Source organism: Palaemon carinicauda, chromosome 21 (assembly GCF_036898095.1).
Source record: "Palaemon carinicauda isolate YSFRI2023 chromosome 21, ASM3689809v2, whole genome shotgun sequence".
Lineage (NCBI taxonomy): Eukaryota > Metazoa > Arthropoda > Malacostraca > Decapoda > Palaemonidae > Palaemon > Palaemon carinicauda.
This window is the reverse complement of record NC_090745.1, coordinates 4,384,042-4,408,080: the sequence shown is the minus strand read 5'-3', so window position 1 is coordinate 4,408,080 and position 24,039 is coordinate 4,384,042. Positions and strand designations below refer to the sequence as shown.

The following is a 24,039-nucleotide window of genomic DNA, read 5'->3' as shown; positions in this document are numbered from 1 at the left end:
GGTGGTTTGGCCATGTTGAGAGAATGGAAAATGGCTGTCTGCTAAAGAAGGTGATGAATGCAAGAGTTGATGGGAGAAGTACAAGAGGAAGGCCAAGGTTTGGGTGGATGGATTGAGTGAAGGAAACTGGGTGATAGGAGGATAGATGTGAGAGAGGCAAGAGAGCGTACTAGAAATAGGAATGAATGGCGAGGGATTGTGACGCAGTTCCGGTAGGCCCTGCTGCTGCCTCCAATGCCTTAGATGACCGCGGAGGTAGCAGAAGTAGGGGATTCAGCATTATGAAGCTTCATCTGTGGTGGATAATGTGGGAGGGTGGGCTGTGGCACCCTAGCAGTACCAGCTGAAATCGGTTGAGTCCCTTGTTAGGCTGGGAGGAACGTAGAGAGTAGAGGTCCCATTTTTTTTTTTTTTTTTTTTCATTTGTTGATGTCTGCTACCCCCCAAAATTGGGGGAAGTGCCTTGGTATATGTATGTGTATGTATAACAGATATGGGTCACAGAAGATGCAAGATAGCAAAATGTAAATGTGGCAATGGAAGCTTAGTTTCTTAAATATACTGTACAGTATAAGCATAGCTAGGGTGAAGAGTGGAGAAGACTATGAAGAGTCTCTGTTACTCTCTCAATATTGTATACTTTACTGTTCTTCACAAATTTTGACAGGACAGTAAAAAACGAGGAACAACAGACTAGAGAAACGAGTGTTTTCATCACAGAAGTAAAAAGAACAGAAATCTAATTTATAACGTGTACATCTCCATGCAGAGACATAGATGCTGCAAAGTGAAATGGAGAAGGTTTTAGAAGAATCATGACTACAAAAGATCGTGACAATCATTACTACAAATGGAGAGTTTATTGGAGTCTATTGGTTGAAAAATTAACTGGGATCTTGATGATTGAGATTGCTAGACCTTGTGAAGTAAAGGAAAAACTAGTACAGTTGTTAGTCTAAAAAGTAGCAAGAAAACCAAGGAATAGATGCAGAAGTGATTAACAGAACTCTTTGATATTAAGGTAAAGTCATATAGAAAGAAGGTTAATGCTGGTGAAAAAAAGGAAAGCAATCCAAGTGAAATAGAAAAAATATATATGCCAAAAGGTTTGTCTGTATATTTAAACTGAGTAAATGCTACTAATAGCTCTTTGATATACTTTATATAGTTGATGAACGTAAAAAAAGATTATAGTAAGTTGAGGCTATCCAAAGCTTGATTAAATTCTATGGCACCTCCAAGATTGATGTATAGGAGGCCAACTAGCATAATGAGCTACCAAATCTCTCTTCTAGCCTATATGTTGTGAAAGATTTGGTATCCAACCATTGAAATGAGATGCCATTGTTAAATGTACACATACCATTATAGTAGTAGTATCTGGAGCTTGAAAGGAAAATTAACTAAAGGTTAGTGGTAATGGGACTGAATCACAAGCTTGACCACTAACATTTTGAATGATGCGATACTAAGAAAAAAGCCACTTGCACCAACCAAAATTTATGTTAAAGGTTTAAAGGCTGCTCATGAATAGCAGAGGCAAGGGATAGTGACATTGCCCTATGAAGTAGGACAATGCATTAGAGACTGACCATATATTCATATGATCAGTGTCTAAGAGAGGGGCCCCACCTAAGCTAGGATCAAGGAGGGCCAGGCAATGGCTGCTGATGACTCAGCAGATAGACTTAAAGGATCCCCCAAACCATCCATCATTAGCTCACAAAGATAGTGACGTTTCAGCGACCAAAGAAACTACTGTAATGATTTTAAGCATGACTCGAACCCCAGTCTGGAGATCGCCACCACAACAGCAAAATTCTCTTAACTTAACTGATAAGTATTTTACAGCCGTCTTGAAGTGTATGCCTTCAAAATCACTAACTGTAATCAGAATGATGTGGCATTCCCAGGTATCTGTAAATGTAAAGTACTGTACTATCATAACAACATATAAGATAAAGAAATGGCCATGGACAGGACATCTAATGTGAATGACAAATAACAGACGGGCATTATGAATAACAGAATGGCTGAATGAGTCCTTAGATACTGCAAAATAAGCAGGGGAACGAAGAGAAGATGATGGATTGACGAACTAAGAAAATTTGCGAGTATAGATTGGCATAGGAAAAACACAATAGACAGACAAGAGTGGATGGACATGTCTGGGGTCTTTATCCTGCAGTTGACTAGGAATGGCAGATGATTATATATTTAACTATTATAATCCATCTAGTGTTTATCTAATATTCTAATATCTGTGACATCTTGATTTGTTTATCATTTGTTCATAGCAGTGTTGCCAGATATGGGAATTTATCCCTAGATTTGGAGATTTTGGGTGTCTTGTGGGGATATTCTGTACAAATTTCCATGAAGAAGGAACAAAGATGCGTAAAGCTTTATATTGTTGCAATTAATTTACTTACACTTATATGAAGTATAGTAAGTAATGTTTATATTAGTAAAGTCAGAAGAAAATATATTTGTGGAAATGAGGACTTTTGGGGGGTTTTGGAGAATTCTTATCATGAGTTCTGAGGAATTTTAGACTAACCCATCTGGCAACACTTAATTCACGCGAAAACTTACGTAAATACTCTTATATTTCTACCTCCTTTCTAATTATTTTTCCAAATTAAAGATGGATGAAACATTGAAGAGATTCCACTCCAAAGCATTAATTTTCAAAGAATTAGAAGTGAAAATTAAAAACCTTGAAGAATGTAATATGGTAAGTTTGAAAGTCTTTTTCAGGAGATAATGTCGTAAAGGTTAGCCTTAGTTTACAACCGGAAAAGAATTCTCTGTGTGGGTAAAATTAAATAATTTAAGGGTATTAATGTTGTAATTTTAGTTTCTTTGATCTTTTTGTGAACGATTTTGGTGTTGAAAATTTGTTTTTTGAGTTATAACACTGTGTGAAACTCAAAAACGAATCAGAGATGTTACGATCACCTAACCCAAGCCAGGTCTGTACCTGTTGTGTTGGTCTGTGCCCTTACTCACATGAGGGATGGGTTACTACGATTGCTACACCCCCTCCTACAATTGCCCTCTAGACCCTAGGACTCTGTCCTTACCTTAAACTTAGTTACAATCACAAATAAGATATAAGTTGAGTTGGTATGCAAATAAGACTAAGTCTTATTCTCCCACTGGTATCAAATAGATAAATGTATTATGTGTTGACCTATGTGTGTGTGTGCTTTATTTGTCCGTATAACTTGAAAAAATAGGAATAATTTTCTATTTTCTATAGGCCGTTGACAGTCACCGCTTTACTTCATTTGAAAACGTGTTTCGGAAAGAGTTCCGAATGATTACTTGCAATGGTGATAGCAAATCGTGACTGTTTTCTAATGGCATCCTTTAGAAAATGGAAAATTATTTTTCAAGGGTGCTGTAATTATATATTTTTAATGGACTCTAGGTTATTACTTTCAGAGTATAGGTTTCTAGCTTGGAAAAGAATACAGAAGACCTCTTATTATGTTGGTTTCACTCTCCCAATTAATGTTGTCGTCTAATACACTAATACCAGGTCAGGGGTTCTATAGTAGGCTTCCTGATGTGGAGTAAAGACGTCTTTACTATGAACTCCTCGCAACCATCCTAATAAGTATTCACTCATGCACCGTTCATTGTAACCATGGTTTAATATGGGTTTCTAGACATATTTTTATTAGTTTTGAACTGAGGGCTTTTCTTCCTGGAATACGTATATACAGTACAGTACATGTATACAGTTTCAATTAACGTTAATGATTCTATTTCATCATCATCATCATCTCCTCCCACGCCTATTGACGCAAAGGGCCTTGGTTGGATTTAACCAGTCGTCTCTATCTTGAGCTTTTAAATCAATACTTCTCCATTCATCATCTACTTCATGCTTCATATTCCTCAGTCATGTAGGTCTGGGTCTTCTAACTTTTCTAGTGCCTTGTGGAGCCCGGTTGAAAGTTTTGGTGAACTAATCTCTCTTACTAGAATAATACTACAGTGAACCCTCGCTACTTCGCGGTTCGACAATCGCGGATTCACCACTTCGCGGGGTTTTCCCATAACCCATATATATATACATATCGCGGATTTTCCAGAAAATTCGAAAATACCGCGAAATCTGAAGACAACCAAATACGATATTTTGTTACCTGTAATTCCATTAATACTGTAATTAGTAATATCTGTTCTTACTGATTGTTCATTGCATTACATATGATATATAATTCAGCACAGAAAGAAATAAAACACGAAAAGAGAATGTGATCATACGATAATTCAGTACTGTATACAGTACGTAGTAAAATTAAATCGAACATGAAACGCAAATCAGATGCAGTCATACCATATTAGAATGGTGTAAGGCTGCTGTTGGCTACTACTGTACTACAAATGTAATGGATGTGCTTCTTTTCCATGAATCTTTTGTATGTATACGTACGTAGTACTGCATCCAACAATATTCTTTGTTGCAAAAATCACATTTCGAATAAGCGTACGAGAGAGAGAGAGAGAGAGAGAGAGAGAGAGAGAGAGAGAGAGAGAGAGAGAGAGAGAGAGAGGCGTAAAATAGCGTACGTAAAGCTGTATTATTATTATTGTTATTATTATTATTATTGTTGTTGTTGTTAATAAAATTATTATTGTTATTATTATTATTATCATTATTATTATTATTACAGTACTGTACTGTATTATTATCATTATTTATTATTATTACGGTATTTACTTAATCTACGTACGTTCGGTATGCGCGGGGCATCTTCTATGAGTTGGTAACCTACGCATCATAGTACTGTAAGACGGGTTGTGATTGGTTCAAGCGCTGATAGATGACGAATCAGAACTCAAGTTTTGTTATCTAGCCTGTGATTGGTGTTTTGCCATCATCTCCTACCCGCAGCATCTAAGTTCTCGCGGGGCTGGATCGTCCACTCTCTGTTACCGCGTATCGCTGAGTAGACGTTCTTAAGTTTGTGAATCTGTGCTGTGTGCGACTTTTTTAAGTTGAACTTTTTGTTACTGTAAATCCTACTGTAATGGCTCCCAAGCGTTCTGCTTCTCTTAAGGCTGGTAGTGAGCCTAAACGCCACCGAAGGATGATGACGATAGCTGAGAAGGTTACGCTTCTCGACATGTTAAAAGATGGTAGAAGTTACGCGGCCGCCGGCCGCCATTTTGGCATCAACGAATCTACTGTTCGCTATATCAAGAAGGACGAGGCGAACATTGGAAAGACGGCTGCAATCACCTTTAGCAGATCAGCGAAGCGAGTCGTTACAACGCGTAATAAAACGATCGTACGCATGGAAGGTGCTTTAGCTGTGTGGATTGCCGACTGCCGGAAGAAGAACATAGCGTTGGATACGAACACCATCCAAACAAAGGCTTTGAGCTTATATGAGAATTTTGCTGCAAAGGAACCTAAAGACGACGACGGCAACCATGCTTAAGATGATGATGATGCAGATGATCCTCAACCAGGGACATCCACTGATTCCCAGCCTCAGAAACGTTTTTCCGCCAGCAAAGGATGGTTCGCGAAGTTTCAGAAACGCTTCGCCCTGAAAAGCGTTTCCCTGCATGGGGAGTCTGCTTCCGCTGACACTGCCGCTGCTGAAACTTACGTGAACCAGACGTTCAAGAATATTATCGCCGAAGGTGGATACAAGCCGGAACAAGTCTTTAATATGGATGACACCGGCTTGTTTTGGAAGAGAATGCCGTCGCGAACTTTCCTGTTCAAAGAGGAAGCCAAAGCCTCTGGCTTTAAAGCATTCAAGGATCGCGTTACCCTCGTGATGTGTGGCAATGCTGCTGGATTTTTGCTAAAGCCGGGGCTTATTTATAAGTCGAAAAATCCTCGCGCTTTGAAAAATAAAAATAAGAATCTCCTTCCCGTGTACTGGATGCATAATCAAAAAGCATGGATTACGAAGATGCTGACCTCCAACTGGTTCCATCAGTGTTTTATCCCGCAAGTCAGCAAATATCTCTTAGAGAAGGGCTTGCCATTCAAGATCCTTCTCCTTATGGATAACGCTGGTGGACACGCAACTGACCTGTCGCATGAGGGCATTCAGGTTGAGTTCCTGCCACCCAACACCACGTCATTAATTCAACCGATGGACCAGGGGGTTATCAGGGCGTTCAAGGCCCTCTACACGAAGAATACCTTGGCGGACCTCGTTGCATGTGTGGATGCTGCCCAAGATGATGAGGATGAAGATTTTAACTTGAAGGCGTACTGGCGGCAGTACACCATAGCCACGTGCCTGAAGAATATTCAGAAGGCACTGCAAGAGATGAAACCTGCAACCGTGAATGCGAGCTGGAAGAAGTTGTGGCCCCAGATTGTTTACTCCGTCGGAAATCCAACACTCTGCAATACGCAAATCTGTGCAGTTGGCTGCCATAATTGGAGGTGACGGGTTTGGCGACATGACGACTGAAGACATCGACGAGTTGTTGGACTGCCATTCCCAGCCCCTAACTGACGCAGACCTCGAAGACCTGACGAAATCGGCAAGTGAAGGAGAGAGTGATACCCAGGAAGAGACCCAAGAAAATGTCGAAGAAATGGGCTTAACATTAGAACGGCTTGCCAAGGCCTGCAACCATGCGAAGGAGGCGAAAGAAATGTTGCAAGAGTGGGACGAGGATATGGTTCGCTCGATGCAATTCTGCAACAAGATCGATGAAGACATGACTCCCTACAGGATGCTCTTGGATCGAAAAAAGAAGCAGCGGCAACAACTTCCGATCACAATGTTCTTCCAGCCTCGCAAAAAAGAGCCAGTTCCTCCTGCTAGTACGCCTTCGGAAGAAATTGAAGAAGTTTCCCAGGAAGAAGTTGAAGAGGTGTCCCAGGAAAAGACACCTCCGTCTGAAGAGACGTAAAATACTACCTGGCTGCACAGTAGAACACATCATCAGCTTCATCATCATCATTTCTACTGTGCAGCAAATTCATCGCCATCATCATTCAAGTTTTTCTTCAACTTCTTTCGTGGTGAGTACAGTAACAATCTTTATTTTTTACTTTAATATTCTTACTGTACATTCTAAAACTGTATTTGTGCCTGTTTTATAGTTTAGTACTGTACATACTGTATGCATTAAGTTAAAGGGAAGGTTTTAAAAGTCTACATGTTGTAACCTATCATATTTTTTTTGTTTAAAATTTACATTTACGTACGTAAAACAATCTCTCTCTCTCTCTCTCTCTCTCTCTCTCTCTCTCTCTCTCTCTCTCTCTCTCTCTCTCTCTCTCTCTCTCTCTCTCTCGTAAATTGTTTTCCTGCTTTGCTACGTACAGTATGTACTGTATGATTTTATATAGATACGGTAAATAATATTTGTAATAACATATTTTCTAAAAGCTTTTACTGTAAATATCATTATTTATCACTATCATCATGCGCGTTAAATGCCTTGTTTGTTCTGAGCGTGGTTGTTTACTGAGCGTACAGTACTTTATGACGCCGTCGTTTCAGGCGTCGTCATAAAGAAAAACATTTCATTTGGAAGTCCTAAGAAAAATACGTAAACTAAAACATTGGTAATAAAAAAATCAACATACAGTACTGTATAATCAATATAATCGATGCAAAAACTAACCTATACATATATGTGTACAGTAAATGAGTTTGTTTCTTCATTATGATCAGAGATGAACGTAAACAAAACATTGGTTGCCATTTTTTATCGTGCTTTTTAGGTGTTTAGGAAACGCATGATATAAAATCGCCTTTAATATTTGTGCCTGTTTTAGTTTAGGGTGCTGTAGTACATGCATTAAGTGTTCTGTACATTAAAGGGTGGTTTGTTAACAGTACTACGTACAAGGGAAGGTTTTAAAAGTCCGAATATACATGTTAAATAAATAGGTAAATATGATGTCACTACTTCGCGGATTTTCACCTATCGCGCCCGCGTCTGGAACCTATCTACCGCGATAAACGAGGGTTCACTTTTACATTACAGTATTTTAGTTATACAATATTTTTTCCCTTAATAATGGAACCAAATTTTGAGCAATGTAAACAAAACGAAAAATTGTAGCTGTTTTTTTTTTTTTGCTTGAATTTTGAATATATCTCAAAAGAGGCCAGTCATAACCCACTACTGTTGTTAGCCTACATTACATGATTTTTCTTGGTCAATGACTTACACCTTTTAAATTCCATGTTCATGAAGGAGGACAACCTTAACCCTTATTGGATTAGTATGATGACCTGTGACTGGTGTGAGGTTGGATAGATGCAATTATTCGAACGCTTTTTTATCTCCGCTAACGAAGTTGTAAGATGTATGATTTTGCACCTGTTTGTGTGTGTGTTTGTTTGTGAACAGCTTCCTGGCCATAGTTTTAATCGTAGAGTAATGAAACTGTTTTGTATAAAGCTGGAACGGATTAGATTTTGGAAGGTCAAGGTCACTGTCAAGCAAATTGTCCAAGTCACGTAATCAGCCATAAATTTGGACATTGTTGTCACAGAGACTTCCTTATTGTTCATATTTGAGTGAATGAAAATCCACGCCAATTAATACATGTCAAGGTCAAGGTCAAGGTCGAGAAATAAGCTCTCTACTGAGTGCCCCTCGATTTCCAAAAAGTGGCTTTTGTGAAAATTTCACAAGAGAATGAAATCTTGCCAAATTCTGTAGAGTGCCACTATTTTTATCTTCAGTCTACTTCTAGGAAAGATTATGGATATAGTACATCAATTTACCAAGAGTTTAGTTAATTTCTATAAAAGAAAATATATTTCTAAGGAAATATTTGACCTATCGGCTGTACTATTGTCGACAGACTTGTGATGTCATTTCAGTCACTGTAGCGGTCATAAATTTGATCAGTCGTAAGTCGCATAGGTCGTTAGTTGACCTTTAGATCGAAGAATCATCTGTTGATGATCAGGAACCAACAACAAGCACCTCCAGACAGTAAAGTAATTATGAGATGTTCCTACAGAAAACAAGCCATTGTCCTTTAATAGAAGAATGACTTCCGAAAACCTTGAACGGCCGTTTTAACTTTTAACGAGGCAGTAGTAGTAGCTGGCAGGTGGATGGTAGGCCCAGTTGACTCGCGAGGTAGAGTAGCTTTCACCTTGACTTCGTCCACAGTTCAGTAAAGATGTAGGGATCCATTACCTCTTAATCTGACTGTTTAATCTTTGACTTTTTCTCCCAAGTTCAAATAAATGTAGCATACTGGCAAATCCTTGTATATGAGGGATATCAATGGAAAAAGCCAAGGTTTTGTAGTGTTTCCTGATAACTATAATTGTGAAACAGTTTTCTGGATCACCTGCTATTTTCTGACATTTTCTTGTCTGCAGCTGTTCTATCCGTTGTGTTTTTGGCCATGAAAACGACAAAGTGAACATAAGGAAATTGGTTTTCCTTAGATATCACTTTTACTCCATCATAGGAAGAGTTCTGCTGCTGCCGAGTATGAATAAAAAGGTTGCTGTCTTTCTTCTTTCACTGTCTTACCTGTGAGAACGTCGTCATTGGTCTGCTCTATTCCAAAGGAGACGAACTTCAAGTTCTCCCTTCTCACCAGCCTCATTGCTGTTAAGAGACTTCACTGCAAGTTCTAGAAGAATGAATGAAAACCGTCATCAAAGAAGTCCAGGAAGTCCGATAGATAGGAGTCATATACTGTCATCTTACAGTTTCAGACAGTCTGTAACCAGAAACCTCTTTTCTTGAGTGAATAGCAATAAATGACTCATATGGGGGAAATGGAAGCACACACAACATAAGGGAGGTGTGTAGTTACTCGCTATGGGTTTTTCCTGTACTCTTTCTCATGCCAGGAGTAAGTAACGAGAGTTGTCCTGTAGCGTGAAGAAACATCGTCACTCTCAACTCTCGTACGAGTTGAGCAGATGCACTGCTGTTTATTATAGACAGGCAACACCTATCTTTCCCCCTTCCTGGACAATCTCTCTTCTCTCTCTTACACGAGAAAGAAGTGGTACGCGTCGAACATATTGTCCGAAGGTTTAGCAACAAGGAAGAAGTCACCAAGCTTTGAATGACCAGTCAGGTCAAGTCTTATGAGACATCAACCTATTCCATTGTATGGTTTTGTTGAATGAGCAGCTCTGTTCCAAAACCCAACTCTCTAACGTACGGAGTTTTGGTATGAAGTACAGGAACGCTACTAGAGTGAGACCAAGTGCAAGGAATCCAGGTCAGGCCTCTGGTAGTCGTCTTCGTCCCTCTCCTGCCCTGGGATATTCCTGGAATGCTTTGAAGACGTCAAAAGAAACAGTATGTACTGGGAATGTATGCTCTTAGGAAGACAATCCCAGTACATTCCGGCCTCGTATGTGAGTCCGGCGAGCCAAGAGGATTTTGTGTCATGAACGCTTCCTTCACTGAGATTATGTTTCGGTACTCGGCACTGGCGCTGTCCTTACCCCCTTCCGTCTTCAGAGAGTTCCAGAGATGACAACTCAGCAGAAGGAGTATAGTAGAACATACAAGTGTGATGAAGTTGTTAGACCGTATTGTCCCAGCGTGCTCTCACAAGCTTCAGGAAAATTATCATAATACACACAAGCTCCACAAACAAGATCCTCATGCTCCTGACCTGTACTTGGTCATGTATTGAGGGGAATGCGTGTTGAATATTATCCCACAGCTAGAAGAAAGGGCTCTTGTAACTTTGGTCTTGTACCAGGTTCAGTGCCCTCGACCTTTCCTTGATACGTTGCTGCCCGTGGCACAGATGGCATCTTTGAGTGCATGCTGAGAAGGTATTCACTCGGAAAGATGAGTTTGCCTTATTCACGGTAACCTACCCAGCACATCAGTCGGCAAACTGGGCTTGAAAGATGAGTGATGCTTTCGCAGCAAGGTTCTTATGTCGGGTGGGACAGGTTTCTTTTCCACTCTCAAACAATATCTTGATGGACAGTACTGCAACACATCCTAGACGTGAGAGAAGTTGTTGACTGGTTGGAGGATAACACTAATGACATGAGGGGGAAGTGGCTGTGTGACAATCAGAATGAGTAAAAGCAGCCTACTTGGGTGAATGACTATGCGATGGATATCGAAGCTGGAATTTTATGCATAAACGAGTAATACTGATACGCAGCTGGTGCATGGTGGTTAAGGGTATATTTGTGAGAATGTGAGGTGGTCATGAGATCGAGGGCCCTCTTGTGGTATGAGCCAAGGGAGATTCTGTATAAAGAGTGAACGAAGGGGAAGGATGTTGAGAATATAAAGTGGAACAAGAAATTGGATATCTTGTTAACCTGGCCCTTGATCTGGGAGGATGTTCCGATATTTGAGTATAGTAATATGTGAATCTTAGTGTGTTGAAATTCGTTTAGAGCAGTGAAGCTGAAGCCGTGTTGGGGACTTTTGAGTTAATATGGACCAGAATCAGACAGACTTCTTATACTTTATTCTCTCGTCGTTGAAGAAACTTGTGCCTCCACTGGCAATCACTCCTGTGGTGTTTGAAGTGTTACTGGTTGGTAGCAAGTGATATCCTATACTGTACTGTCTGGTTCTGTTAGAAACAGAAGTATGTGATGATCTAAGCTGGTGGTTGAACAACGAGAACCTCATTGAGGGAACTCCAAGGATGTGGGAAGTGTACCTGACGAACCAGACTTCCTCGGGAAGATGGTCCACGGAAGAAAAAATCCTGCATATTTACTGGAAATTAAAAGCATAATTGCAAGCATTACAAGCTTTCCAACAAAGTTTAATCGGGCACTCGGTATTGCTGATAAATGTCGATGCTACTGTTGTGGCCTGCATTAACAAACAAGGAGGCACTGTTTCAAAGACCCTTTTGCAAGGTGTTGAAGCAGGCACACAATTGGGCATTCAACAACGCATTAGAGCTATCAGCAAGGTTCATTCCAGGAAAGCGGAATGTACTAGCAGACACTCTCTGTCATCAGGGGCAGGTGGTAGGAGCGAAATGGTCTGAATCCTCACATAGCAGAAGGGCTTCTTGCTCTTATGGGATTTGCCATGCAATTGAACAAAAGCTCCCAGTATTTTGCTCCCCGGTTTCATACCCATTGGCGGCACTAGGGGACGCCTTTCAACATGCTGGGAACAGGATGCATATGCCTTTCCACCTCTTATCCTGATTCTATGATCAATCGACCAATTGTTGCCAACATCAAATCTCAGAATGACCCTGGAAGCTCCGAAGTGGCCACACACTGAATGGTATCCAGACATGCTGATGATCTTTGTCGAGGTATCAAGAGAACTACCCTTATATCTTAACCTCCTCTGTCAGCCCTACCTGGAGAGGTACCACAACTCTAGCATTCCATGGGTAGAAACTATCCACCATTTTCTCTAAGCAAAAGGCTTATTGCGAGGCACTTCACAGATGTTTGGATACCTGTGAAGATCTTCTGCAGCTGTCTGCCAGGGAAAGTTGGCCATGTTCTGCAATTGGTGTTGCAGAAGGGATACTCGGGTGGGAGCTTCTTTGCAGTTGACCATAGATTTCCATGTCTACCCTTGTTTGGAGAATCCCCTCTCAGTCTATACAGTGAAAGGCAATCGTTCCATCTTAAACCAGGTCTTCGTCAATGTCATGGATTTTTCTTCTTCCCGGGAATTATGTATACTCGTGATAGGCTTCGAAGAGTCGTGACCTCCCAGGGAACTCAGATCACTAGCATAGGACCTCACTCGAGTTCTCAGGTCCTCGAGCAAGCCCTTGACACAGACAGTAGATATGGATCTACCCCTCAAGACTTTCCTTCTATCCTTGTCCTCGGCAAAGTGTGCAGGTGAGCTGAATGGCATTTTGTATGTCTTTAGTCATACAGAAGGATGGAAGAAGGTCTTAGAGCCCAGCTGTTCACCACTCAAGGATCAAGTTCTTCGCCGTCTCCCCTAAAAGAAGCGACCTGCTTAGATCAAGATGACTTGCACCTCTGTCCCATTAGGGCACTATGGTGCTACCTGAAGAGGACTCAGAACTTCAGACCGCATCATCAGAGACTCTATTTCAGTACCGGAAGGATAAAGAAGATATCTGGGAATACCATCTCTATCTGACTTTGTAAAGTCATCTGATATGCATAACCTCCAAACAGCGACAGAGCAGAAGTACCATCCCGAGCTCGTGCACATGGAGTCGGATGTATTGGATCTAACCTGGCTTTCAGATAAAACCTGCCAGTAGCACAAGTCTTGAAAGCAGGAGTTTGGAAATGCCAAACAACCTTCAATGCACACTCATTTTGGAAATATAAGCACACTTCCCTGAATACCTTTACCCTTGGTCCAATGACGGTTGCTCAGCAGGTTGTGTAGCGAACCTGGCTCCCTCACAGGACAAGAAGTATTTCTTCTAAGATAACATTCGCAACATAAGTCCGGGATGAGGGACAAGAATGTCTGGCCCTTTTCCTCTTCTTTCATTCCCCCTCTGTCTATGCAGTGAAAGACTATCGCTCAGCCTTAAACCAGGTCCTCTGAGTGAAGGTCATAGATTTTTCTTCTCTGTACGAATTACGAACAGTATACCCGTTAAATAAGAGCTTGGTCCATTTATTCAAATGTCTTTATTATTGAACAATGACCACGGTCAATCTGAAATGAACATAAAACATATTAAGAATAAATGATGAACAATGCGTATAACTCAAATGAACATAAAACATATTAAGAATAAATGATGAACAATGTATATAACTCAATGTTTATAACCCTCTATCTCCCCCCAAGTTTTTAAACGGCCTTTGAAAATTTCTCTCGTGGAGGTCGGTTTAAAACTTTTGTCAAAACATTGGGTGGCAATTAAACGTCCAAATTATAGGTTCATGAACACTAAACTCCTGTTAGCATGTGGAGGAACGGAAACTTGAAAAACAATTATTGTCATGTGTTGATCATGATGACACTATAGCAAGTTCATCTCGAAATCACAGTGCCGTGTTGGCGGTCAACGGGTACGACTGGACTTGCGTTGCTCCAAATTTGGCATGGCAGGAGTTAACTGCGATGGAGAGTTTGTGCTATCATTGGGAGGTGGAATCTCAGCTTGATGATTCGCAGGGTTACCGAGGACGTTGGGATTGCATTCCGGAGCAGCAACATCAAAATGAATGTTAGGGGTAGTACCACTTGGTAACAGCAAAGTGGTCAGTGGAAGAGTACCATGTGTGTCCGGATTTTGGGTTGTCGGAATGGTGTCCTTCGCAATGGTCTCAGACGTTTTAGTGGTCGAAGGATTGGCAATAGGTACAATCTGATTCCGATTATCGTCATCTCTAATTGTACGGACTTCTGGAATACTCCTGACAGGCACGTATTGTCTCAAAAACTTCCGGTTGGTTCCTTAGCGTGACCCTACCAGAGCCATCAACTCTGACGACGTATTGGTCGAATTGGCGGACTTCTATGATGATACCGGTTTTGTCCCATTTCAGGGGGTGATTTCCTGTTTGATTTTGGATGCGAACCCGGTCACCTACGGATAGTGGGGGTAGTCTCTTAGTGTGCTCTGATAAGCGCTCCCCCTGTTTAAGGTGTCGATGTCTTAGGGCCTCCTCTCTTGCATCGAGTGTTTCCTTCCACGTGTCGTGGGGACGGTACCTGCCGGGCGGGACAGGTATGAAGTCTCTGATGGGATGACCAAATACACATATTGCAGGAGATAACTTGGTATCTCTGTCAGGTGTGTTCCTGTATTGGAGCATCGCACGCTGGAACTCAATGTTGGGATCACCGTTACTGCCCGTGTTGTCCGCTATAAGACGCTTGACAGTTTTGACGCCTATTTCAGCTCTGCAATTACTATGTGGGAAGGCCACAGAAGAAAGGCGGTGATGGACTCCCCAGTCTTTTAAAAACTGCCTAGTTGCCGTCGCTGTAAATTCAGGTCCACTATCAGATGTCAATTCATCCGGAATCCCAAATGTCACAAATGTTCGGCGTAGTGAAGTTATAAGACCGTCTGCACCGTTCGAAGATCGTTCAACTATGGGCCAATTCGAGTATCGATCAACTATAACTAAATATCCAACTCCCTGGTAGTGAAAATAATCTGCACAAATACATTAGAACGGGTAGTCTGGAGATATAAGGGGTGTAGGCGGAGCGCTAGGATTCGAAGGCGCGATGCGATTGCAGTGGTTGCATCCAGCTCGAAGTGCTGTTATAGCGGATGTTATCCCTGGCCAAAACACAGATGACTCTGCTCGCGATACCATAGAGGTAATTCCTTGATGTGCTGAATGAAGAGATGTGAGAATTTCCTGACGAAGGGCTGGAGGAATAACTATACGCTCCTTGTATAGTATCACACCATCAACAGTGTAGAGATGCTCACGGAATTGAAAATACTCGAGGATGTGCTGGAAATTCTTGGCGAGACTCTGGTACTCCGCATTCTATAAGGCTGAGCAGTTCATGCATGTTATCGTCACTACTTGTGGCAGTGCGAACTCTGTCCCAGGTGACTGCTCTCACATTAAGTGAGTCAAGTGAGCATACTGCTGACGCGGTGATACAAGTATCAATATCATTGTCAGTGGAAACAGAATATGCTGATGACAATTTTTGTAGGGGAACATTTCTCACGGAAGGTACACTGTCAACTGATGCAATGTCATCTTGAAGCGATAGCTTTTCAGATTTTCCAGTTGGGTGGCACGATATTCCATCCGCAGCGAAATGCTTGAACCCTGGGATATGAATCATGCGAAATCGATAGCGGAGGGACTTTTCCTTCAAGTTTCTGAGACGTGAATTTGATATGTCCTCCAATGATCTGTCACCAAATATTTTCAACAGGGGTTTATGGTCAACTGCGATTACAAGATCTTTACAGCCAAGAACAAAGTATCTTGCCTTATCAAGAGCATCGACGACTACCAATGCTTCACCTTCAACTGGTGCCTATCGAGACTCAGCTGCATGTGTGAAGCTACTTCCGACAAGTGTGATCTTCCAACCAGTGCGACAACAAAATGGTCGGTTGTCTGGACAGTCGCAATGTTTCTGGAACAGCCAGAATCCAATTCCTGATTTTGGCCAATTGGTGGCAAGACAGGTAGGTTTTGTCTTGTCAAAGATTCGCACGCCTTCTTCAATTTGGTTGATAATGGCAGTTTTAGACTCCTCAAAGAGTACATTAATATTGTCATTCCAGGTGAATGGTGTTCCTGGTTTCAATAACTGTCTGAATGGTAGCATTTTGTCGGTCATGCTGAAAGCATACGATACTTGGTTTACTAAACCAAACCAAGATCTGACATCGGTGATATTTCTTGGGGTTGGAAAGTCCATAATTGCACTAAGATATCTTGTACATGGGCGAACTGTGTCTGGGGTTATTTCGAATCCAGCGAATTCAGCTGTGTCTTCTGCGAAACGAAATTTGTCAGGGTTGAGTGTTATGCCGTGTTGAGCCATTGTACAGCTTGGAAAAAACTCTCCTCTATTGAGTCAGACCAAAGAAGAACATCGTTGACACATTTAGTTTTGTTGGGTATCTCGGCAACTATTTCTTCATACCGTCGAGTATATTTGTCGCCAGAAGCAATATACCCTTGAGGGGCTGTTTTATAACGATAGCGTCCCCAAGGAGTGATAAACGTAGTTAAGTGATGGTCAGATTCTTGAATCGGTACACTGTGGTATCCGTTCCAGGCATCAAAGACAGTTTTCTTTTTTCCTTGTGGTACTAACATTGCTTGGTGAAATGGAGAAGGCGTATGATGCGTTTCTCTCTTAGCGTGCACATTGAGTGACTGAAAATCAACTGTTCGTCGAGGTGGGCCATTTTTCTTAGCACATACAACCATCCGATGGCACCAAGTTACTGGTTCTCCGATTGGGACAGGTTCAAGGACACCAAGGCGGATGTCCTGGTCAAGTCCAGCTTTAACTTCCTCTTGCCAGTGTAATGGCACTGGCACTGGTGTGTGACGAGCAACAGGATCAGCATTCGAATCGATTCATCAACTTCATTGGGGGTCCATCCATTAGTGGTAACGGTTGGTGGTCACATACGTTGAATGTACTTGATTCGTAGTACTCCAAGAGGTAGTCCTTTAGTTTAGACCGGTTGGACTCGGTTGCACTGAACGGTAATTCTGTAGGCGGCGGAGGTGGTAGTTGACGTTTTGGGCAGTCACACTGATTGGCTAGTCCACTAACGCTTCCTACTTCATTGTTGGTGGCATCCGGAGTTTCCGATTGTGTGTCATAGATTTCACCAATAGTCGGAAAACTATCCGATATCATGCCAAGGGCGATGCAGGCTTCCCTATTGATGAAGAGCTTATCTGAGTTGTCGGTGACATATGTCATTTGCCTAGTCTCAACAAGGTTCCCCTGCTCATCTGTTCCTGAGATACAAAGGATTGTGGCACCGAGGATTTTAATGCCTCTGTTATTTGCAGCGTGCATTTTCATAGTTACAGGAATGAGGTCACTTTGCTTGAGGCCAAGTTTGTGGATGACTTTGATACCTGCGAGACAGCTTTGGCATCCAGTGTCTGCCATTGCAGATATACGAACAGCATGTGTACCAGCTTGAAGGTGGAAAACAAAGGCTTCGTAATCCTCAGGTGATGTTCTGATTGTCAGATTTATGAAAGGTTGAGATTTGGAAGGTCTCTTTATCCAAGTATCAGATAAGTTGTCATACAGATGGTGGTCCAAAGCCAATGTCTTGTCAGTGTGTCGTTTAGAGATTGATGATACGCTGCACAAGGTGTTGAACACCGCATTCTCGTAGTCACTGGCATTGTGAGCACTGGGTTTCACTTTTGGTTTGCCCTTACTACGGCAAACACTCTCGAAGTGATTTTCTCGGTTGCAGTGTTCACATCTATGACCGTAAGCTAGACATTCTGATTTTCTTGCACGTGCAGGAGTGTTTTTACCATGTCCTTTCTTGCCACAGTATGAGCAAACATCGTTTTTATCTTTGACAGCGGTTTGTTTTGCCTTTCTGTATGAACTACTGGCTGCTGCTTGGACCTCATGAGAGTCTAATAGTCGGGAGGCAGATCGTTTACCAGATTCTTTAGCTTCGACAAACTGTGCAACTTCTTCTAATGACATGTCCTGATTCTTATCACCAAGTAGATCTAATTGTATTTCAGGGTCACATATGCCGCGTGCTAATACGTCTCTCACTATTGTGTCAGTATAATTTACATCAACGTTGCATCCTGGACATTTTATTAGGAATTTGCAAACACTAGCCTGTCATATAAGTCGTGCACAGAAACGGCGTACAGGCTCATCACGGTCTTGACACATGTTATGTAGAGTCACTCGAGCTACCATGGTGTTTTCCTCTCAAACTGCCAGTTTTTTTATTGCTCCCATCACTTCTACTTCAGTCTTGTTAGTAAGACTGCCACCAGCTGATCGTGTTAGGTCTTTACGAAGTTGTTCTTCGCAGTATTCTAGAAGCTGTACCACGCGATCACGGCCCTCAATTTTAGTTGCGTCTACATAGTCAGACCATCGTGATTGAAAATATGCCCATTCTTCACTTGTTCCCGCTGTCGATATTGTGGGTCTTTTAACTCTTTCTACTTTGGCAGCTTGTCCATGAGCATGTGTGGTGCAGTGAGCAGTTATGAGTGCAGCTACGATGGCGGCCTCATGGTCGTCCGTGACGTAATCACAGCCTGGTATTGGACATCCTACAGCTGGCATTTTGATTAGTTCTTCGGATTTAGTCATTCACAATATCTGTTATCCTGAATCCATCTTTGGCCGTGGTCATAAATAAGAGCTTGGTCCATTTATTCAAATGTCTTTATTATTGAACAATGACCATGGTCAATCTGAAATGAACATAAAACATATTTAGAATAAATGATGAACAATGTTTATAACTCAAATGAACATAAAACATATTAAGAATAAATGATGAACAATGTATATAACTCAATGCTTATAACCCTCTACTCGTGATAGGCTTTGAAGAGTCATGACCTCCCAGGGAATCAAATCACTAGCGTAAGATCTCACTCGAGTTCTCGGGTCCCTCAAGCAAGCCCATACAAGCCCTTAATACAGGCATTAGATAGAAATCTGACCCTCAAGACTGTCCTTCTATGTTTTGTGTTGGACCAGATGCTAGATGTAGGTAAGCCCCACAATCAAGAAACTTTTGTTTAGTTTCTTTTAGAAGTCTCTCTCCTGTCCTTCCTAACAATGGGGAGGAAGGATACACATATACAAACCCATTTCTTGTAAATGACGGAATATTCATAAATCCTCATCATCGATACCCAGTAGTTTCTTCGATGACTTTGTACCATTCACTTGATAGGAATCTATCCTAACTCCTGTGACATTTCTTAGCTCAGGCTCGTAGGAGGTTGGTAGGAAGGAGTCATCAGTTCGGCTCCTTTTACAGCTCCAGGTGTTTTGACACCTCGGAATTTAAATCGGCCACTTTGGTTAGAGGAACTTCCTCCCTCCGAAGGATAAGTTGCATATTAAAGGATAAGGGTTTGTATGTGTAGGAATAGATCACAAGTTTTAAGTCCTTTAATATACACTTAAACCATACTCTTAATGAGGGACTGAGGTTTGTATACTTAGGAAAAATACAAATTACTTTAAAAAAATATTTTGTGTTTTACTTTTATAAATGGAAATGTAGTAACGTTGAGTATGTAGGCGTGATAATCACCTAGTATGTACGTACTGTATTCAATTGAATTTCATAAGTAATTTTTTTTTTCTAATTTGCAGGTGGAACCTTCTCTGGAAGAGATAGTGCAATGTGAGTCTCCTGTTTACCCTGAATTACAGATACTTAAACTGGAAGAGGTGAGTATAGTATACTGATTGAGATCAGTAAACAAAATATTTGTTCCGTAACCGAAATACAAACCACGCTATTTACAGAGGGTTTACCTTTTAGCGCAGCTGAAATGACGAGCCAATATTTTTAACGAGGGTTAATTACCCCCGTGCTAGTTAGCGGGGGGTGGGGAAGGGTAGCTTGCTACCCCTCCCCCCTCCACACACCGGTGACTTGCTTCACTTCACTTTTGGCTCGGCGGTGATCAGACGTGTCTGCTCATTGTCCTCGTGACAGCCTTTAATTTTCTGCTTTTTCTTTTCAGCGTGTGTGTTGGTTGGAAGTTGACCTTCATTATTATTTCTTTACAATGCGTACATGCCCTGGAGTTGCCGGTCGTCCTTGTGGGACTTTCATGTCGGACGTAACTACGGATCCGCACACCCTTTGCCCTCAATGTCGGGGCCGACGGTGTGACCAGGAGAACATGTGCCGTGAGTGCAGGGAGTGGTCTGCCTCCCAGTGGGAGAGGTTTGGCCGTCGGCGTAAGAAGAAGTCCAAGAGAGACCGTTCTCCTCCGGGGTTAGCCTTGAAGGAGGAAGGTTCTCGGGACTCTTCCTCCGCCGCCCAAACCTCCTCCAAGCTCCCCCTCGTCCGCCTCCTAAGGAGAGTCGGCCGAGTGGTAGCGCAGGCCCCAGTTCTGTTTCCCGACCTTGGGTGGGGGGAGAGGGCGTCGCCTCCCATAGCGAGGCTGTTCCCCCTCCTCCTCCGGGGGAGGTTATTGATAATGCCTTAACCAATGATGATCTTTTACAGATTTGGTCGTCCATGGGGCTTAAGGGCTTGCCCTCCAGGGTCACTTTTATTGACCTTGTCTCGTTGGGGGCCGCTGTTAAGCAGTCGCCGGCGGTAGCAGAGGTAGACCCTCTGTCTATTGTCGACGTCGTGGTGACAGAGGCCTCCGACGTGGCTGGGCAATCCGCCGCAGGTGCTGTTGCGGATGATGGTGCTAAAGGCTCTCCTCCCCCTTCCGTACATCCTTCGAAGGGGGACGTGAGTCCTTCGGTCTCTGCTGCTGCTCAGCTTCCTTCTGAGGGAAGTGCTTTGACGGAGACTCCCCTTCGGAGGACCGATGGTCCCGACGATCTCCCCCGAGGCTGCCTCCGCCGTAAGGCTCACCGTCCGCTACGCCGCAAGGGCCTCCCTTCCCCTTACAGGGGGGCTAAGAGGCGCCTTTTTGGGTCTTCATCCTCCGAGGGGAACTCTCCTCGTCAGCCTCAACCTACAGCTCCGTCTTCCTTGAACCTCTCTGCAGACCGTTCACCATCTCCTGCCAGATCTTCGCCTTCTGGAGAACTCGTCACCCGACGGGCAACGGTCCCTTCGGGGCTAAGGGATCCTTCCCTTCCACGAGCAGTGCTAGCGCACAGGCGCTCTCCTGCTCGCCAGCGCTCTCCGGAACGTCAGCGCTCTCCTGATCGTCTGCGCTCTCCTGCTCGTCGGCGATCTCCTGCTCGCCGACGCTCACCTGCTCGTCGGCGCTCTCCTGATGTTCGCCCTCCTCACCAGCGCTCTCCTGCTCGTCAGCCCTCTTCTGAGCGTCAGCGCTCATTTGAGGACCATCGCCCTGCGGTCTCTGACCATCCTACAGTTCCTGCTGAGCTCCCTGCTCACCATCTGCCTGATCCTGTGGCTACGCAACATCGTGCTGCGCGTGTGTCAAAAGCACATGTTCGCCAACGCGCCAGCGATCTTCCAGTTCCTGCTCGTGAACACGCCGCGCCACCTGCCCTCGCCGTGCCACCTGCCCTCGCTGCGCCACCTGCCCTCGCCGCGCCACCTGCCCTCGCCGCGCCACCTGCCCTCGCCGCGCCACCTGTCCTTTCACATGACACGCGTCGACCTTCTGATCGCCAGCGATCACCTACGCGCCAGCGTTCACCTGCTCGCCAGCGTTCACCTGCTCGCCAGCGCGCACAGGCAATTTTAGTATCGCCTATTCAACAGCGACAGCCGGCGCGCCAACATTCTCCAATGCTTCTGAAGGAACATGGTTTGCCAGCTACTAGCTCGCCATCACGCGATCGCCCACCTGCGCATGCTGCTCGCCATCGCGCGATCGCTCACCTGCGCATGCTGCTCGCCATCGCTCGCCACCGCGCGATCGCCCACCTGCGCATGCTGATCGCCATCGCTCCCCGTCGCGCGATCGCTCACCTGTGCATGCTGCTCGCCATCGCTCGCCATTGCGCGATCGTTCACCTGTGCATGCTGCTCGCCATCGCTCGCCAACGCGTCGACATGCCACAACGCGCCATCGCTCGCCAACGCGTCGACATGCCACAACGCGCCATCGCCAACCTGCGCGTCCGCGTTCACCAGCTCATCATCGATCGCCTGTGGATCTACATCGCCTGCGGTCTTCCTCACCCATGCGGCAGCGCGTTTCCTCGCTGTCGCGCCAACGCTTGCGATCGCCACCTCAGACACGCGATCATTCACCTGCCCACCCTCGCGCCCACTCGCCTGCGCGCCCGCGCGACCGCTCGCCTGCGCGCCCGCGCGCCCGCGCGACCGCTCGCCTGCGCGCCCGCGCGACCGCTCGCCTGCGCGCCCGCGCGACCATTCGCCTGCGCACCCGCGCGATCATCCACCTGCGCGCCCGCGCGACCATCGTTCGCGCCGAATTCCGCAGCCGGTGGTAGCAGCAGGAACGCGTTTTCCTAGACGGCACTCGAGATCACCTCCACCCAAACACAGGTTGGTAGTGCAGGACGAGGAGAGGTTAGTACATCATTCTTCCCCACCTTCTTTTCAGGCAGGTACCGTGGTGTCCACTCCAAAGGATAGCCCAATCCCTTTCCCTTTAGCGAAGATTTCGTACTCTGTGTCCTTGGAGCAACAGACTTGGTTTGGTCCTCTGGCACGGGCGTTAGTGAGGGTTATGAAACCAGCACTCGCCGACCAAGGTAACAAACCAACGGCTGTCTCTCCTACGCTGAAGAGAAAGAGAGGAGTGGACTTCGTGGTGACTTCCCCCAGGGCGAAGTTGGTTCCCAAGAGGTCGGTCGCGAAGGTCCCTTCTCCTGCACGAGTGCTCTCTCCTTCTCCCGTGGACGAGGCCTTTCCGTCCTCAGGCGAGTCCAGTGGGGCGGTAGTCTTCCCCTCGGCACCAGGGGGGGAGACTTCGCTTCATGCAGGAGAATCGTCTCGTGAGGAAGGGGCCCCTCGAACCTTGTTGTTGGTATCCTGTATCCCTCCCAGGAGGGAATCCAAGGACTCCAAGACCGTCCCTAAATACTCTGCAAGGATTCGTCAGGAACCCACGACTACCCGGGGGAATGTCCACGTATCACCCCAGGAAGAGATCCCTGGGGCAGGAGATTTAGCTGCCAGCCCGCAGGGAGGAGAACAGCAAGAATCCGAACATGCCTTCTGGCAGGTCTTAAGCCTGATAAGGCAACTTAACGGACTTATGGATCCAGTCATCGCCCCCTGTGAAGGCAAAGACACGATTTTGGATGAAGTGTTTGACGTTCGGAAGGCCCCTAAGACCAGTGCGGCTCTACCCTGGTCTCGGGGGCTGAAGAGTGCCAGGGCTAGGGCCAACGCTCAGCTCGCACCTCTTGCCTCCTCCAGTCGTTCCACTGCCGGGAACAAGCTCATCCCTCCTCCTCGTCTTCAGCAGAGGAGGTATTTCGAGATCCTGGGTGAGCACAACCTCGCTCTTCCTCCCCATCACTCTGTGGAGGAGCTGGCGAAGGGAGTTCCCCTTGAGAAACTCTCTGCCCGGCAGGTGTCGTTCTCGGAGGCAGAGATCCTTAGCCACGAGAAGGTCGCTAAGTGTGCCATGCAAGCCACTTCGTGGCTGGACTTTTGGCTAGGATCTCTGGGCATCCTATTGCGATCGGAAGACTTGTCCAAGGAGACCAATAGGAAGGCCCTGGAGACCTTGTTGCTCTCGGGCACCCGCTCCATCGAGTTTTTGGCGCACCAGGTTACCACCCTGTGGGCCAACTCGGTGTTGAAGCGTCGCGATGCTGTGTCCGAGAGATTCCATCCGAAGGTCCCCGCCGTGGATGTGTGTAGGCTCCGACATGCTTCCCTTCTGGGGGAGAACCTGTTTGAGCCTCAAGACATGGAGCGAACGGCTGAGAGGTGGAGGAAATCCAGCACGGACTCCCTCCTCCATAGGGCCCTTACAACTCAGCCCTATAAGCCTCCAGCCC

The 24,039-nt window shown here is 44.7% G+C and overlaps 1 protein-coding gene across 1 annotated transcript in view; it reads left to right on the top strand.

The window, feature by feature from the left end:
• The first annotated feature begins 2,565 nt into the window (after positions 1 to 2,565).
• The window catches only part of LOC137614620 (ELKS/Rab6-interacting/CAST family member 1-like), a 68,061-nt gene continuing 46,587 nt past the window's right edge, over positions 2,566 to 24,039 (top strand). The window contains exons 1-2 of the mRNA XM_068344319.1: positions 2,566 to 2,737; positions 19,759 to 19,836. Of these exons, the coding sequence (XP_068200420.1) occupies positions 2,648 to 2,737; positions 19,759 to 19,836 (168 nt within the window). The 5' untranslated portion in view covers positions 2,566 to 2,647. The remainder of the gene's footprint in view (positions 2,738 to 19,758; positions 19,837 to 24,039) is intronic.